The sequence below is a fragment of the Carcharodon carcharias genome, chromosome 9 (genome assembly GCF_017639515.1).
Source record: "Carcharodon carcharias isolate sCarCar2 chromosome 9, sCarCar2.pri, whole genome shotgun sequence".
NCBI classification, from domain to species: Eukaryota; Metazoa; Chordata; class Chondrichthyes; order Lamniformes; family Lamnidae; genus Carcharodon; species Carcharodon carcharias.
The window spans coordinates 132,101,687-132,118,287 of record NC_054475.1 but is presented as its reverse complement, the minus strand read 5'-3'; the positions used below and the strand labels follow the sequence as shown (position 1 = coordinate 132,118,287).

The 16,601-nt window shown below is 41.5% G+C and overlaps 1 protein-coding gene across 2 annotated transcripts in view; it reads left to right on the top strand.

Annotated features, from left to right (window-relative positions):
- The window catches only part of LOC121282144 (heat shock factor protein 1-like), a 69,888-nt gene extending 59,813 nt beyond the window's left edge, over positions 1-10,075 (top strand). The window contains exons 10-13 of one of the 2 annotated variants that reach the window (XM_041195653.1): positions 1,879-1,984; positions 3,489-3,554; positions 5,403-5,472; positions 5,754-10,075. In XM_041195653.1, coding sequence (XP_041051587.1) covers positions 1,879-1,984; positions 3,489-3,554; positions 5,403-5,472; positions 5,754-5,944 — 433 coding nt within the window. In that variant the 3' untranslated portion in view covers positions 5,945-10,075. The remainder of the gene's footprint in view (positions 1-1,878; positions 1,985-3,488; positions 3,555-5,402; positions 5,473-5,753) is intronic. The other variant, XM_041195654.1, reaches the window with a different exon arrangement.
- Positions 10,076-16,601: the final 6,526 nt, after the last annotated feature.

The following is a 16,601-nucleotide window of genomic DNA, read 5'->3' as shown; positions in this document are numbered from 1 at the left end:
CAATGTGGTTGACTCTTAACTGCCCTCTGAAATGACCTATCAGGGATGGGTAATGTCCAGATCCCATGAAAGCATTAAAAAGAAAACTATACCCGAACAAAGATCAGGTACTACAAGATTCGAGGGGTGGAATTTTTGTGGAAGTTGACAGAAGGTTGAATAGCGGGCATGAAGATAGATGAATTTTCTTACATCACAGCTTCTAAGGGCTTCAAGACAAGTCATCAATTGAAGCTATCTGTTCCATCAAATATTTTTTATAGTAGTGGTACATGCTGTTTACCCAAGATAAATTATTTGTTTTTATTTCTAATTTTTCCACCCATTGTCAGCATGAAGGCCTACAACAACAACAGCTATTATTTGTATAGTGCATTTAATGTAGTAAAACGTCCCAAAGACAACATCAGTAAAAGCATCTTTGACATTTTTGACACTGAGCCATAGAAGGAGGAAAGAAGACCCAGAAACTTGCTGATCAAAGAGGGAGGTTTTTAGGAGTATCTCAAAGGAGGAAAGTGAGGTGGAGATGCAGAGAGGTTTAGGGAAGGAATTCCGGAAGTTAGGGCCAAGACAGCTAAAAGCTTGGCCACCAATGGTAGGGTAATTAAAATCAGGGATGTGTGGGAGGAGAGAATTGGAGGAATGTAGAGATTGCAAGGCCCGTAGGGATAGAGGTGGCTACACAGGGGATGGGAGGAGGTCAGGGAGGGATTTGAAAACAAGTATGAAAGTTTTAAAATTGAGTTGTTGTCAGATAGGGAGACAGTGAAGGTCAGCAAGCAAAGGAGTGATTTGTTGAAAGAAATTGGAAGTGAATTATGTTACTGACAGCAGAGTTTTGAATGAGCACAACTTTATGTACAATGGAAGATGGGAGGCCGGCCAGAAGTACTTTGGCGCGGTTAAGTTTAGAGGTAACAAAGGGATGGATGAGAGTTTCAGCAGCAGATGAGTTAAGTGAAGGTTGGAGCCCAGTGATATTATGGAAGTGGAAGTAGGTAGTCTTGGTGCAGATCTGTGGTTGAAAACTCAACGTTGGGACATTCTCAACACTTAACCTGAGAAAGATCATTTGCAACTTAAGATGGTTATTGAGCATGGAAACGGTTGACTGGGAACGGGGTTTGTGAAGGGGTCCAAATAGAATGGTTTAGCCCTCCCGTTATTTAGTTGGAGGAAATTTCTGCTCATCCAATAATAGATGCCTGACAAGTAGTGTGACAGATTAGAGATTGTTGAATGGGCCAAGGAGGTGATGGTGAGTTAGAGATGAGTGTCAGTGGCGTATATGTGGAACCTGATGGGATTTCTGAAATCTCTGAGGGGTAGCATGTAGATGAGAAATAGAAGGGAGTCGAGAATAGATTCTTGGCGAACATGCAGAGGTAGAGCAAGATTGGGAAGAGAAGCCATTATATCCATTCCACCCCAGGTAAAAGGTAAAACACCTTGTACTTTGTTGTAACATTTCATAAGGCACTTTCCACTCCCAATGTAATATTTTCTGTTTCCATCCCAGCCATATTTGTGGTTCTACTGAGTGAAGTTGCCAGCTTGGGCAGATTTTTTGCAGTGCATATACAGTTCATAGTATGCACAGCAAAATAATGTCTCACATTGGCAGTGTAGTATTGATCAATCCACAAAATTAGCAGTGCACTACCGAATGATCCACAAAATTGGCGTTGCACTGGTTGATGGCATTACTGTGATTCTGGGGCCAGGGATGATGTACATTTTATGTTTGAAAATTTTTTTTGCCTTAATGCAGTAACTTGCTGATCTCATTTTCTAAAGTCCAGAAAAAGTTGATTAATAGCACAAGTCACATTGAATAGATAATATAGATCTGTTTTATTCTCCTTTTCTCCATAGGAGTGAAATAATTGACCATTTGGATATGATTGACAACAGCTTGGCTCAAATACATTCCTCATTTAGCAACACCCGATTAAACACTAATTTGGATTTACTCAAAGATGTGAGTCAAAATGTTAATTTTTGTTTCTAAAGATGAAATAATATCTAAATTTGTATCAATCCTGCTAATTATGTGGAGGATGCATTCTCCTCTATTTGCCAAAAAACTGGCATGAGTATTAAGCATCCTGTGAGGATGCTTCATGAATCCTCCCGTTGAAGAGGGGTGTTTGGGATAGAATTATGTTATTGATAAATTTTACAGAGGAAGACTAAGTGTTCTGAATAAGGCTCCTCTGATAGCTCAATTGGTTTAGATGCTGTATTATCCAGAACATTCCAAGTATGATTACTGTCTGATCAGTTAGTTGATCTAAGTGGAGTCAGCTGTTGGGCAGTGTGGTTGACATCTGTAACTATGTTAGAGAAGGAAAACATTCAGCCAGGATTTATGTTGCTGATTGCTATCCATTCAACCTTTGCTGGAAAGTGGATATTGGAAACTTGTTTACGACCAGGTCAGGCTCTGCTGTGATGATCTCCATGGTAGATCATGCTGCTGGCACAAATAGGGCGTATTCCTGAAGATGGCCTCTTGCGCTAATTACTTGATGGTGCCTGTGGACCAGTGCCACACCAAGACTCAGCACCTTCAGGAGAGTGATAAGAAAAGAAAGAGAAATTAGCAGACAGAAAAGCCAGTGATCAATCGCTTGTTGCACCAAATATTTCAGGAATGATTCTCTTTCAATAGATATGCTATTGGAATGATAATCGAGGGGCAATATTTTCTGTGGAGGAACGTGAGGTAATTTGCAAAGAATTAGTAAATCACAGGAATTAAAACAGAAAATGTTTGAAGCACGCAAGGTCTGGATCCATTTGTGGAAAGAGAAACTGCGTTAGTGGTTCAGGTTGATAACCTTTCATGAGAGCACAGACATAGACATGCTAAGCCAAAAGATCTTTATTGGTTCTACATCTAATTTGGTTCTAATTCATTCTCTTTATAATGGTACCACCTCAGAGTCAAAATGTCATCAGTTTTTGATAATTTAACAATTCTGTGATCATTCAACAAGTTGAAAGGAAAATCTTGGTGGGGCTGGGATGAATGTTAATTGCTGAGTATTTTGAAAAATGAGTACTTCTTTTTGACTCATGTTTTTTCCATTCAGGCCACATGCAAACTTTAGCAAACCTTCCAATTTGTTGTGTAAAGCAACTTTCATAACTGAGAATTTGCAGAATCTAGGAAAAAAACTGTTATTGCACTTTTTTTCACCTCGTGACAAAATCATAACTTTCAGAGGTCTTGGCAAAAATATTTTGCCATTTAGTGCCCATATGTAACAGCATCTCAAATAACCTGATCTGGACTAAACAAGTAGAAGCATTCTGGATAGCCTGCCACATGCACAAGATTGTCACAAATTCACTTGTACATAGCATGTGAGTAATGAGATCATTCATGTTTGAGACGAGTTCAGGAGGCATTAGTGAGAGCTGACTATGTCTTTAATAAATCAGATACATCTTTTACAAAATTACTTCTTTTTTCCTAGCTCTTCAACCCATCAACTGGAGGATTAGTAACATCATATCCTGAAGTAGGACTGGACACCAGCAAGGTACTTAACTAATGGCAAATGATATTTTAAGCAGCTAGCATTTCTGCCAACTGGTTGCAGAGTGATGAGAGGAAGCAGATTGTTACCCTATGTTGATGGTTAATGAGCAGGGACATTGGGAAAATGCTCCCTCTCCAGGGACACCCGGCAGCGAACGTAGCTGTGGAAGAGGGGCAGACAGTCGGGTCGGATGACCCCCTTGATCGTCCGCTGCTTGGACCTGTTAATAGCCAACTTGGCCAGGCCCAGGCGCAGGTTCATGAGGAGGTCCTCCTCCCTCCCGGCCCCCCTCTGAATCAGGTGCCCGTAGATCAGGAGCGTGGGGCTGAAGTGCAAACAAAACAGAAATAAAAGGTTTTTCAAATAACTGAAAAGGGAGTGCAGCCTACAACACCCTACGTAAACGTGGTCCATGGACTCCACAAGACCACAAAAAGGGCAGGTATCTTGGGAGTCCGTGAACCGACACATTCTGCGGTTGTAGGGGACACCCTCCACCCCAGGTCCCGATGGAAAGTGGGAGGACACTTCCGTAGAGGGCCCCCCAATGGGGACCTCCGCCGCCGGACGACAACAAAGCACGCCAGGGCGTCTCTGGGCGACAGGCAAGGAAGTGAAGGGTGTGCAGCGGCAGCCCGTACAGGAAACCCATCCGCGCCGTACCAAAGGACATGGGGGCATTTCCATGAGGCGACTCAGGTTGCGGGGCACCGGCTCCCGAGGGAGGGTTCGGGGCTTAAGGCCAATGTGGAATTCCGTCCAAACAGGGATACGCTCAGACAGAAGACCAAACTTCTTCCTGCACTGCATTCAGGTCCTTGAAGCTGCACTGCTGGCATTGACCTTCACCATTTCCTCTTCCCACTGCCTTCTGAGCACGTGGTCTGGAGGGCCTCCAGCTCCCCTGTGGATACAGGACATCTCTCCTTTTCACCAACATCTCCAATGCAGTGCTCAAAACTTTGGAGCTACTCTTTGTCATGGTCAGTCATGGTTAAATCTTCCATAGCACAATGCTCAGAATTATCTTGGTACCACCAGCAGCCACAATGCACCTCCCCTTTAAGTGGTGCAGGCAGGCTTTAAGTAATGTTGGGCAAACACAATACAGGGCTCTCTACTGATGCGCAGGGAGTGCTGGCTGTACTCAACCATCATGGAAATGCATAGGCAGCATTAAATTGGCATTCTGTCTGCCGTGCATTCTAAGGGTACGATATGGGGCGGGGGGCTAATTGAACCTTGCAATCCCTGTGTCCATTTTTGGGATTACTCAACTTGACACCCCTTGCCCTTTACTGAGAAATTTTATTCTCCATCCTCCTTCCTATTGCAATCTGCCTACTCATGGAATTACCATTGAGGACCATTTGAGTGAAATCTAATATCGGGTGCTGAACTTCGTAAAAGTATGCTGTTTGAAATTGGTAATTCCAGATTGGAAGTGCCAGTAGGTACCTCTGGACTCGGAAACTTCTGGTAAGTACATTTTTTTTTCCTGAGCTGGAAAACTGCTGCAATTGGCCTAGGTAGTCCTGGGTTAGGGGTGGAAATATTGGCCTTAATACCTGATTGTTATCCTACTGGGGGAGTTAAGGGTATGTCAGGTGGAAACAGAATTAACCGTCTGCCTCTCAGCATTCACTACCTAGTATCACATTTGACTGTAAGCCACTTACAGGAGGGCTGACATTAAGCAAGTCAGTGCCTCCAGGATCTGTGGGAAGAACTTTTTTCTCACAGCATTGAGCTTGCTGTTGATCAGAATTGATTATTTGCTCCATGCCTTGTATCATCAGTACAAAAGATTATGGGTTTGTAACTCAGTTACTGAATCTATTTTTGCAGAAGGCAAATGGACAAAAATGCAGAATTCCACAAGAGGAACAAGATCTCACAGGATTACAGACTGAACAAGGTCAGCTGCTCTTGTTTATTTTGGAGTAAATCTCTGACTAACCATTTGAATAAACTTAAAGAAAAGACTTTAGAATTCTGCAATTCTAATAAACAGTCAGAGTAAATGAGAAGAGTCCAGCTTGGTTTGGGCTGGAACATTGGGAAGTGCTTGGGCCCACTGGCATCAGTTTGTTTCTCAGGAGTTGACTGTATAAATATGTTACGTATAAACGGTTAATAAGAGATTACCCAACTTTCTGTCTGTGAATAATTTTTTTCCCTTTTGCTTTCTCTTTTTAGGTGAAGTTGAAAGGAGAGATTGCAACAGTCTGCCCCTCTCAAAGGAGGATGTGAAGGGGACAGATGATACAGATATGTTACCAACCTTGTTGGAACTGGCAGAAGAGGCCAGTGATACTTTTTTTCCCAGTGACATCTCCATTTTTGACAGTGACAGTTCAAACCAAAGATCCAAACTGATCTGCAGCTAAATGACAGCTAACTATTCACTAAGATAGGTGCAATCCATTGAAATGGGCAGCAGCTATCTAGGCAGTGTTATTTAGCTTGGGCTTAATGAGTTTAGCATTGTAACGCTTTCCAGCCCTTAAGTAAGCAGAATTATTTACAAACCAATAGCCTAAAAGTGACCTTGCATTTTCTTTCCTTTTTGATGTGATGTAACATAAATAGAAAATATACCAGTATGTGACTAAATGGGCAGAACTGCATTGGCCTAACAACCAACCAATTTCTGTAAACTTACTTCTCCTTCCCCAAAATACTTAGTCACCTGGTAACCTGCAGGTCTGGTTGACTGCACATATCACTCACAGCCTGGTAATGCAGTGAAGTACAATGATGATTCAGTGGAATTCAGTGGTCAGGGAATGGGAAGAAGGCAGGCGCTATGTTAGATAGAAAGTTACTTGCTATTAAGTTTGGTGTCCTTTCAATTGAAGCTGTTGTTTATGAGTGGATGCCAGATTTGCTTTTGTTATTGTGCATTGTTGTGTGATGTATTAGGTAGTGGGTGTGAAATAGACTTTATAAAATTTGCACTTAAATGGTCCATCAGCATAGGAAACTTACAAACTGGACCTCACAATGTGACCTTGCTCTCATCCATGATCCCAAACAGCCTGGAACTTTCCTCTCTGCCAGATGGAACTGTGACCATTCTCCTGATTTGTGTATGGTCAGCTCAGTACACAGTAATCCTCTTCCTGCATCATGCCAAATCCTGTCCAGTTTTCCACACAGCCAGCACAGACCATCTCTGATCCACATTGGACTTGAACTATGGATCATCACCATCTCAAAGTAGAAGCGATGGAACCTGAGAAAAGCTAATCGGGAAGAATACAGCAAGATATTGGAACAAGGTGTTATAATGAAGCATCCTGAAATACCCACACTGTAGCTTCTGCAGTCATAAGAGTTATACAGCACAGAAACAGGCCCTTCAGCCAGCAAGCATCTATCTATTCCAATCCCATTTTCCAGCACTTGGCCCATAGTCCTGTATACTAAGGCATTTCAAATGCTCATCTAAATACTTCTTAAATGTTGTAAGGGTTCATGCCTGTACCATGCCCACATGCTTTGTGTTCCAGATTCCAACCACCCTCTGGATGAAAACATATTTGCTCAAATCCCTTCTAAACCTCGTGCCTCTTATCTTAAATCTCTGCCTCCTGGTTATTGACACCTCCGCTAAGGGGAAAAGTTTCTTCCTATCTTCCTTATCTATGCCCCTCATAATTTTGCATACCTCTATCAGCTCCCCCCCCACCCCCAGCCTTCTCTGATCTAAGGAAAACAAGCCATATACGAAGCAGCCACCAGAACCATTCGAAGGGGATACTGCCCTGTGTATATACCTTGCCTAGAAGAGGGGTCTTCCTCCCTGCTCCAAAAACAGGTCTTCCAGTGACCCAGACATGGCGGACCATCTGACTGAATCCCTGGACTGTGCTCGTCAGGCCAAATGGGAAGAGACAGAGAAGAACTTGGACTTCACTTGTTCAAGTCAGGAAGTTTGGAGAGTCCTATGCCACTCTGAGCAACTCAGCAAGCATTTACACTGAGCTGGCATTAAAATCCTGGCACATTCTAAATTCCCAAAACCAGACAGAGAACCAAAATTACCATCAAACCACTGGCCAATATCCTTGTTATGTTTCAAGATAGTTGAGTACCTAATCCTACAGTGGATCAAGCCAGAAGTGGAGAATACTGAATGCAGGCCAAGGAGGCTTTCAACAAGGAAGAAGCTAATGTTATCAGTTCCTCTCATTAACCACTTTAATTGAAAATGGCTTTCGAAGGAATCTCAAAACTGGCAGTTATCCTTGACCTCACTGCAACAGTATGATACAGTCTGGAACCTTGGCCTATTGGTCGAAATATCAAGAGTTCTCCCTGGGTTACTGATGCCATTGAACTGCTACTTAGGGGCAGACACTTCAGGATACATTTGGGTGATGACCCGTGCCTGGAGGAAACAGATGAATGACCTATCCCCAACCCAGTCCCGGAAGTTTATCTTTGTGGATGACATCTACCATGGCATATAGCCTCGGACTTTCCCTGAGCCAGAAAATGCATTAAATAATGATATTGCAAAGCTGGTTGACTACTGCAAGACATGGTTCCTACAACAAGTATTATTAAAAAAATTTCCAGCATCTGCAGTATTTTGCTATTATACCAGTAAAATGGTCTCTAGCACGTTTCACCTTCATAATGCCAGCACTAAGAGGGAATAGAATATCACCCTGGATGGCCAGAGACTGAAGCACAATCCTCACTCACCCTATTTGTCTAGGCATCACTCTTGACAGAATCCTCACATATAAACCTCATCAAGACTCTAGAAAAAATTAAAATCTGCCACAGCCTCTGCAGTAAATTGGCCGGTACCTCATGGGGATCACAGGCCAAGACTCTTAAGGGCATCTGCTCTTGCCATCATGTAGTCAACTGCAGAATAATGCGCACCAGTAAGGTACCAACATGCCCACACCAACATGCCAAACTTATCGATGTGCAACTCAACAATATGCATCATCACAGGAATACTGCCCAAATTGCACACCCCCTGGCTCCCAGTCCTCAGCAACATTGCTCACCCCACTGCCACACATCAGGAGCATAATTGAAAAAGCTGCTGGAGAAAGTCTACTCCAACCCAAGCTTGTCTTTATTCAATGACCTCCTCAACCCACCAGCAGTATGCCTCCCCTTACACAACCCCATATGGTTAAACCCACCATGCTGAGGAGTAGTAGCTGAGTACCTATGGCAGGAGAAAAGATCCACCAGAAACCACTCTCTTGTCATAGACCCCTACTTTCTGCTCAGAGGCTTAAAGATTTCTGTTTTGAATGCATGTCCCATTGATTCCATTGGGTTGGTTCGAATTAATTTCCAACATTAGAGAGCATTCCATTGCAGTTATTTTGAGCATCAAGTGCTGCATGTCACATGGCTTCAAAAGTAATGCCTTTTACAAGCGCATTGCTATCAATGTCTAGTTACACTCTGAAAAGTGCAAGTGATGAGGTTATCTTGTTACTTTTGCTGTGTTTATAGATTGTTTTGATTTCAAAGCCAGCTTAGGAGGGGTTTCTTTTTAATGTAGAGTTCTGACACCTGAGCATTGACCGTTGTTGCTTCCACCACCACCCACCCCCCTTCCCCCTTCACCCAGCCTCTCCTCTAAAGTACATGTTGGAAAATCTTGGGTATGGTCCCTAAGACAGTCTGTTGAATGTAATACATTAGGAAAAATAAAAATTGTAGCTTACAGACAAGTCTTTGGAGACTCTGTTAAGGTTGCCATTTACTACGATGACCTGAACTTAGCTTGAGATTGAGCCAAAGGCCTATGAGTGCTGATTTGCTAGCTCAGAGAATGCAGTGAGTTGTGTTACAATTGCCTCTTGTGTACAAGAAAAATTATCCATTTTTTAAAAATAAATAACTGCCATTGATATCAAAATATTAACAGCAGCAGGATCCGCTTGACATGAACCGCTTGTGCTTTATCAACCAAACCTTGGCTAATGGTTATGTTACTGAATAAATATTTTCTTGCAAATGAAATGTCATTCCCTGGATATCTCTGTAATCTAGAAATCGTGGGAATTAGGCAGCAGAAGACTAGTCTGTAATGGATAATGCATCAAGTAGTATCCAGCAAGGGAAGTAGGACAGAATCATCCTTTCTGTGTTAGTTTAGTAACCAAGCACTTAACTGAATCTTCAGTCAGTATCAAAAGGTGTCCCTTTTTGCTCAAACAGTATTATACAATATCTTGAAAGGTCTTTTGTGGTCTTTTCACTCGTGCATAGGAACTAGTTTATCTTCTGCTTATCGTTCTAGATGTAAATAGGACTTTTTTCTGAAACTTTTTTTTAAAGAGTATGTGGTTTTGTACAGACAAGTCTGAAGAAATGTTTAATGTATCAATTTTGCACATAAATGCTGTTTATGTGCACTACACTAATAAACTAATGTGTGTACTGAACAGATTTAAATCCATGTTATCAAATGTTTGATATCAAGTATATTTCTTACAGTGGCTGTATATTAATAAATGTAATGTAAAACGCTAGTGGACTTTGTGGTTTTCTGTGTATGAAATTGTTTTTTAAACCAATCAAAAATGATGGTATCAGGAAGCAGAATAATATTGTATTTGAGCTGTTGTAGGCTTTGAGCACTCTTGAGTCAGTTAGAGATGCAGACTAAAGCTTCCCATTTTCTCAGGTCAAGCATAACACCTCGTGAAGGTTATCATTATTTCATGTGAGTTTTGAAATAGAATTAAAATGGAATCCATCCTTTCCTCCACAAGATTCAAATGGAGAATTGCTGCTCCTATGGGGAAAGTGCTGAAAGTCTGTTCAGGAACTTGATGCCAATATCACTTCGATAGCTGATTTGAAATTTTAATATATAAATGAGTTTTCTTGGGTGATCCTGCTCTTGCATAATGAGTACTGAGGATAATTTATTACAAGGGACAATGAAGAAAAGTACGATAAAGTGTTCAATTAATCAAACTTGTAAAATTTATCAATCTCCATTGATGTGAAGATAAAATAAACCATTCTCGGGGCATTAATCTCATAACACATGAGAAAAATAAGAAAAAACTGAAATTGGTGGAACCTGAAATTAAAGCAGAAAATGTCGGAAATACACAGTAAACTCATCAGCATCTGTAACAGATGGCAAAGCATGAAGTGTTTTCTCTTGTACAGATGCTGACAGATCTACATATTTCCAGGATTTTCTGTTTGATTTCACATGAAGCTCTTCCATTTTATTCCATTGAATTCTAGATTCTGAAATAAAAAGATGGTGTACCAGACAATAGTACCACATGAACCTATCCTCCTGAATCACTCCTAGTGAGTTTCTTTATGGAGATGGGCAGAACATTTGAATGAACTGCTGTTCTTGTTAACTGTTTCTTATTTAGTTCCTCATTGATTTATTGTATTCTTGGTGGAATATACTTTTTAATCAGACTGACAATTCACCCACTGACCTGAAACGCAAAACGAGTCTCATTTTAAATTTCTTAAACCATGTTTTCTCCATAGCTTTGCAACAGAGTTAATATTTATAAATAATTTAGCTCTTGTTATCCTCTACCCACTGCTATCCCTGGACCTCAATAATATTTCAGCACCAGTGACCACTGAAGTTGAGTCCAGCCAGATGAAGCATCAGTGTAGGGCACTTGTAGCTATGGCAGTTCTTCACAAAATTTTAATGCTTTGCACTTGCTGTGACCCAAGAGTGAAAATCAGGGGGAGGGGTCATGGGAAATAGTTGCTGACTGTGGCAGGGGGTGGGGGGGGGGGTGGTAGAGGAGAGACACTGGAGAGGGGAGTTGTTGGGGGGAGGTTATACTGACCAGAGGATTGGGGAAGAGTTCAATTTACAGAGGTACAGGCACAAAAGAGTCAGACACTTACCACTTTGCAGGCTTTGTTGGCAGCAATCTATCTCCAGAGCTCCTTTGTTAGGCCACGCCCACTGACAAAAATGTCTGCATTTAAAGGGGCCTTGTAGACTATCCCAGAACTGTCAAATCTGAGTCTCCACTGCACAGCTGCTATTGCTGCCTTGGACCTCATGACCCCAAATGCTTGTTCCATGACCCCACTGGGGATCGTGATTTACAGTTTGGGAGCCCTGTGCTATGGTATTTATGTATTGAGCAGGACCAGATAAATTATATGAATGGATACTATGTTCATTCACTAGACAAATATCAGTCCCAACAATTTTTAAATTTGTATTGCAAGTAAATGACAAATTATATTTGAAAACTTTTTTCCCAATTTTTCTGCCTTCCCTTGAGATTGTTTCATCACCTTTGGCAGCCCTCAAAAGGAATAATTCTTCATGCATGGACCTAAGACATTTACAGGGCTTTTGGGAAAGAGCAAGGTGCCGTGAGCAAGGCACCGTGATTGTGACTAATTGGATAGGTCTATCAAAAGTCTCCTTAATACCATCTTATAGCCCCCCCCAACCACTCCCAATGACCCTTATAGCCCCTATGCCACCTCCATAACCACTCACCCAGTATCCACCATGGGCTAACCTCGGGAGTTATTTCGAGATGAGAAAAGTAAACTTCTAACAGTCTAATACATCTCTTGCACACTTGAAGCCCATTCAAAGCTTTTAAATCTCAAGTAGTTATGTCTAACAAAAACAAACTTATATTCAGGCCCCATATATTGCACAGCTAATCCTTTAATAGCCTCTTTAAATTGGCAATCAAATTGTGAACTCAGCCGCCCTCCTGACTGAGATATTTATAGCTCTTGAAGCTCAGCCAAGCACTCAATGACATAATATTCCTTGGGAAATATCAACAAAGAACTCTATTGAAACTGCAGGACTAGATAGGCCATCTGATGTAGCTTTGAAAAAAAATTCTATCATTCAAATCAATTCAGCAGAGGGTTTTTAACTTTTGCTGACTGCTTAAGATTTTTTTTATGTTCAAAGAGCGGAAGATTTAAAAAAAAATCAGATCATTACAGTTAAATAGACCTTATCAGTTGAGCATTTACAACTCCATAAATTCGTGACTCCCACACAGCTGGTTCAGGCCCTTGCAACAGCTAAAACGGGGTCTGTTTGAGCTCAGTACAAAGTTAAGTTGGCCCTACTGAGTTCAGGCTTCCCAGTTGTATGAATCAAAGCCTGCCCCTTTTCCCCCTGCTGACAAAAGTTGGACCTTTTTTAAATGGGGGTTGGACTTCCACATCTGGGTCGCTCCCATCAGGTCTGTGGAGTCAGGAAAATCCGGCCCTTGGTATTTCAATACAGAGTAATTGTTAATGACTCCATCTATTAGAAGAGGGAGGCAATGGGATTAATTTTGGATTGCTTGAGCAAAGACTGGCACGGACACTAATAATCAGGATTGCAGTCCAGTGTCATTAGCTAGAGGCCCAAACCGTTTTGATGGCTGGGCTTCATTTAAATTCTATTGGCAAGCTGCCCATGTGTTTGCAGTGCTGATGAACTGCTTGTTCAGGCAGTAAATCTGCCGGGCCTGATACACTTAAAATGAGATTGCACCTATTAAAGAGGTGGTTTTTCAGTTGTGTTTTGTAGTAAGTACAATTTTTTAAACACTGCTGAGAAGGTGAACTTCCAGGGCTCCATATTTTTGTTAATACTGCTGTGAATGTGTGACTATGCATCAACATGGAGGTCCTCTTTCCTTCTGATGGTAGATGGATGACTAAGTAAACCAGATAGCAGGCATAGAGATTACACAGCATATCAATGCATCATTACACCTAGGACCTGACTGCAGTCCAGGAAGAGGTTCCTCACTTTGACTCAGCTGAGAACCTTTGTCTGATTGAAGCCTTGCAATACAACACGTTGTCCCAGAACTGCTAATCCTTTCTCCCCTGCTACACATGCCTCTCCCCCAATAGCAACATGACACATACTACACTCCTTCTGCTTATGGCTACAGATGCAACACCTGCTACTGCCTTCAGAACTGGCACAAACCACATTCTGCTGCTAGCCAGTTACAATTGGAATGCATTTCATTATTCAGCAAACTACAGTCACATTTCATAATGGGTGCAGTTTCTTTCACACAGCCACTTCCCTTTCTCAGTATGAAACTAAATTAGAAACCTGCACAATCCTTTGGCACACACTAACACACTCCCACTATTTTTTTAATGCTGAGCAGTCTGGATTAATGAACAACATGATAATGTCTACAATCAGCCCTTCTTGGACTGCCAGCAGCCCCAGCTATAGTTGCCTTCCTCCGACCACAATACAGTAGCCAAGTTACTTCCCATATTATGCAATAGCCCATATCTGAGTTGGATTTGAAGCAAATTCAAGCAGAAATTAAGAGATTTTCAAGTCAAAAATGTCTATATAAACTAAGCAAGTCTTTTTCCAGTTTCCAATGACCTGAATATTTGGAGGTAAGTGCAGACTCCCTTTTAAAAAGTGCTGAAAATGGCCAGATTGTAACCTGCACCACTAGTACTACTGGGTAGATCCAGCACTGGGTGTTCCTCTTACTAATCCACCCAAAAATGGGAGGAGGTGCCTGCTTATTGGACAGGCCCCTGACTTGTAGCCCAATGAGACTTCCACCTGCTTTGGCTGGTCACAAGGCCCCAACCAACCTGACTGAAGAGGCAGTGTGAATGCTGCACCATGATTTTCACTACGATTACATCTAACCAATGGGATGAAAAGTGGCCCCCAGTATTAGTATTAAGTAGTTCCATGCTAGTAAAGGAGCAACATGCAGCCTATCAAGCCCTTAGATTAACTTAACTGTGTCTTAACTCCATCCACCTGCATCCAGTTTTTATTCATAAGTGTATACTTGCTCATGGAGGCTTTTGTATGTAAAAGGATATGGAGAATATCTGACTTATAGCAATTATTATACCTACACTACACCCTAAAGTGCCTGTTATGATTTCCATGGGGACTGCTAGTGGGACCAGCCCGCATATAACTGGGAAAAACTCCAGAGCGTACAGCTGAGTGAGAGGTGAAAAAGGGAGTGGTCCTGTTCTAATTATTTTCTTCCATGTTCATTTTAAGTGAGTCATATTTGGTTTCCTGATAAAAAAGGTACCAGGTGCCACCTGCCACAGTTTCAATTACACCTGGGTTAAGGGTCTTTTTTGTAGTAATCAAGGTGTGAGTCACTCAGATACTGGCTGAACAGGATCTATTGTTAGATCTCTACAAAGAACTAAATCCTTCAGAATTTTTTAAATTCTCCCAACAGATTGAACAAGTTTACCTTGGTGTTGAAGGACGCATGTTCCTTATTGATAGATTTGAAACTTTAGCAGTTGTTACTTCACACCTACCTTACACTCTATCAATTTTCTCCTTTCCTAAAGGCGCTCACTCCTGTACCACATCCCCTATCTATTTAACTGTAAGTGGCCTGTTCTCAACTGACATCCACCTACATACACTTCACTACATTTACATTTGTATTGTAAGCATCTGTGTGAATTTAACAGCTTGTTTGAAAGACTGTCCACCTATTGTCAGTGGTGGTGTTGTGAAATTTGGCAGCTCCATTTAATGTCGTTTTTATATGCTATGGGAACTGCGGAATACTATCAGCCAATTCTGATAGAACCCCAAAGATATCTGATGCTTTGGATTGATTGATTTCAATGGGAATGTGAATCATTTCTATAAGTGGCCTGTCCCCAACACCTGGGCAACAGGTTGAAAAACTATTCCTTGTCTCTTACAAACAGATTTTGGTAATCGTCACTTCCCCTTGCTGTGATGAGCAGATACCACGATACCTCATTAATGATTCATTGATGTGTCATTAGAAATAAAAGGACTATGTCAAAAGCTTTTAATAAGGACCGTGATAGCCCTTTAATAAAATGCTATTTCTGATCTTTGATTTTCTGTACAATTTTCTTCTTTTACAACCCTTCAAACTGATATCTCCTGTTGTCTATGGTTCCATGGGTCCATCAGGAAACTCACTGGTAAACTTTATTCATGAACAAGCTCAAACCCTAGAGTGTTCACAAGATGTTCAACCATGAAGCATAACCAAGCCTGATCTTGCCTTTACCAGATGTCCACACAAATGCAGTGCGAAGCAAGACTCAGTGGACAGCAAGTACAAGAGGAAATTCTTAGCTGTGAATTGCATGATAAGGCATGGCAGCATGGTGGTTATGTTACTAAACTAATGACTTGGAGGCATGAGTTCAAATCCCACCATTGGATAATTTAAATAGTTAAATTAATTTAGAATAAAAGACTTGCATCAGTAATGGCCACTGTGAAGTTGTTGCTTTGTTGTAAAAACACATCATCTTCACTACCGTCCTTTAGGGAAGGAAATCATCTAGCCTACATGTGGCTTCAGACTGACAGCAATGTGGCTGATTCTTAACTGCCCTCTCAAATAAAGCCCTCTGCTTTAGTTGTACCTAACCACTATGAAAAAGTCTAATAAGAATACAAACAGCTGGACCACCTAATATTGACCTAAGCATTTAACATAACAAAGGCAGATCCAGCCCAGTGGACTCTGTAAAGTCCTCCCCTTAATAACTGGGGTCTTGTGCCAAAATTCAGAGAGTTGCCCCAAAGACTAGCCAAGCAATAGCCTGATGTAGTCATACTCACCAAAGCATTGGGGGAGCGTTAATGTTTTCACTTTGAAGTTTGTCTGTAGTTAGCTTTACTCTCTTTAGTTAGGGTAATTCAAAGGCTGGGAAATGCTTCAGAACTATTCCCACTCCACTGGCCTTACTTTGTCAGAAGTACAGTGGAATTCCCATTTATGCACAATAAAACATGGGTCCTGCTGCATTTCTGGTGAGATAATGTTGTCGGAGTGGGAGCAACTCTAAGGAATGTTCAGATCATTGACTCACATCCTTCCTCAACTGGGGAGTGACCATTGTACATAATCTTTGGGATGAATAGACTTCAGGGGCTGAATGGTCTTTTCTTATTTCATGCTTTGAGTTCTTCTACACGCCTTGCACCACCCCTGATCTGCAGTAATGCTTCAGTCTAAAAAAGTTGCTTCTCTGTTCCATAGTGGG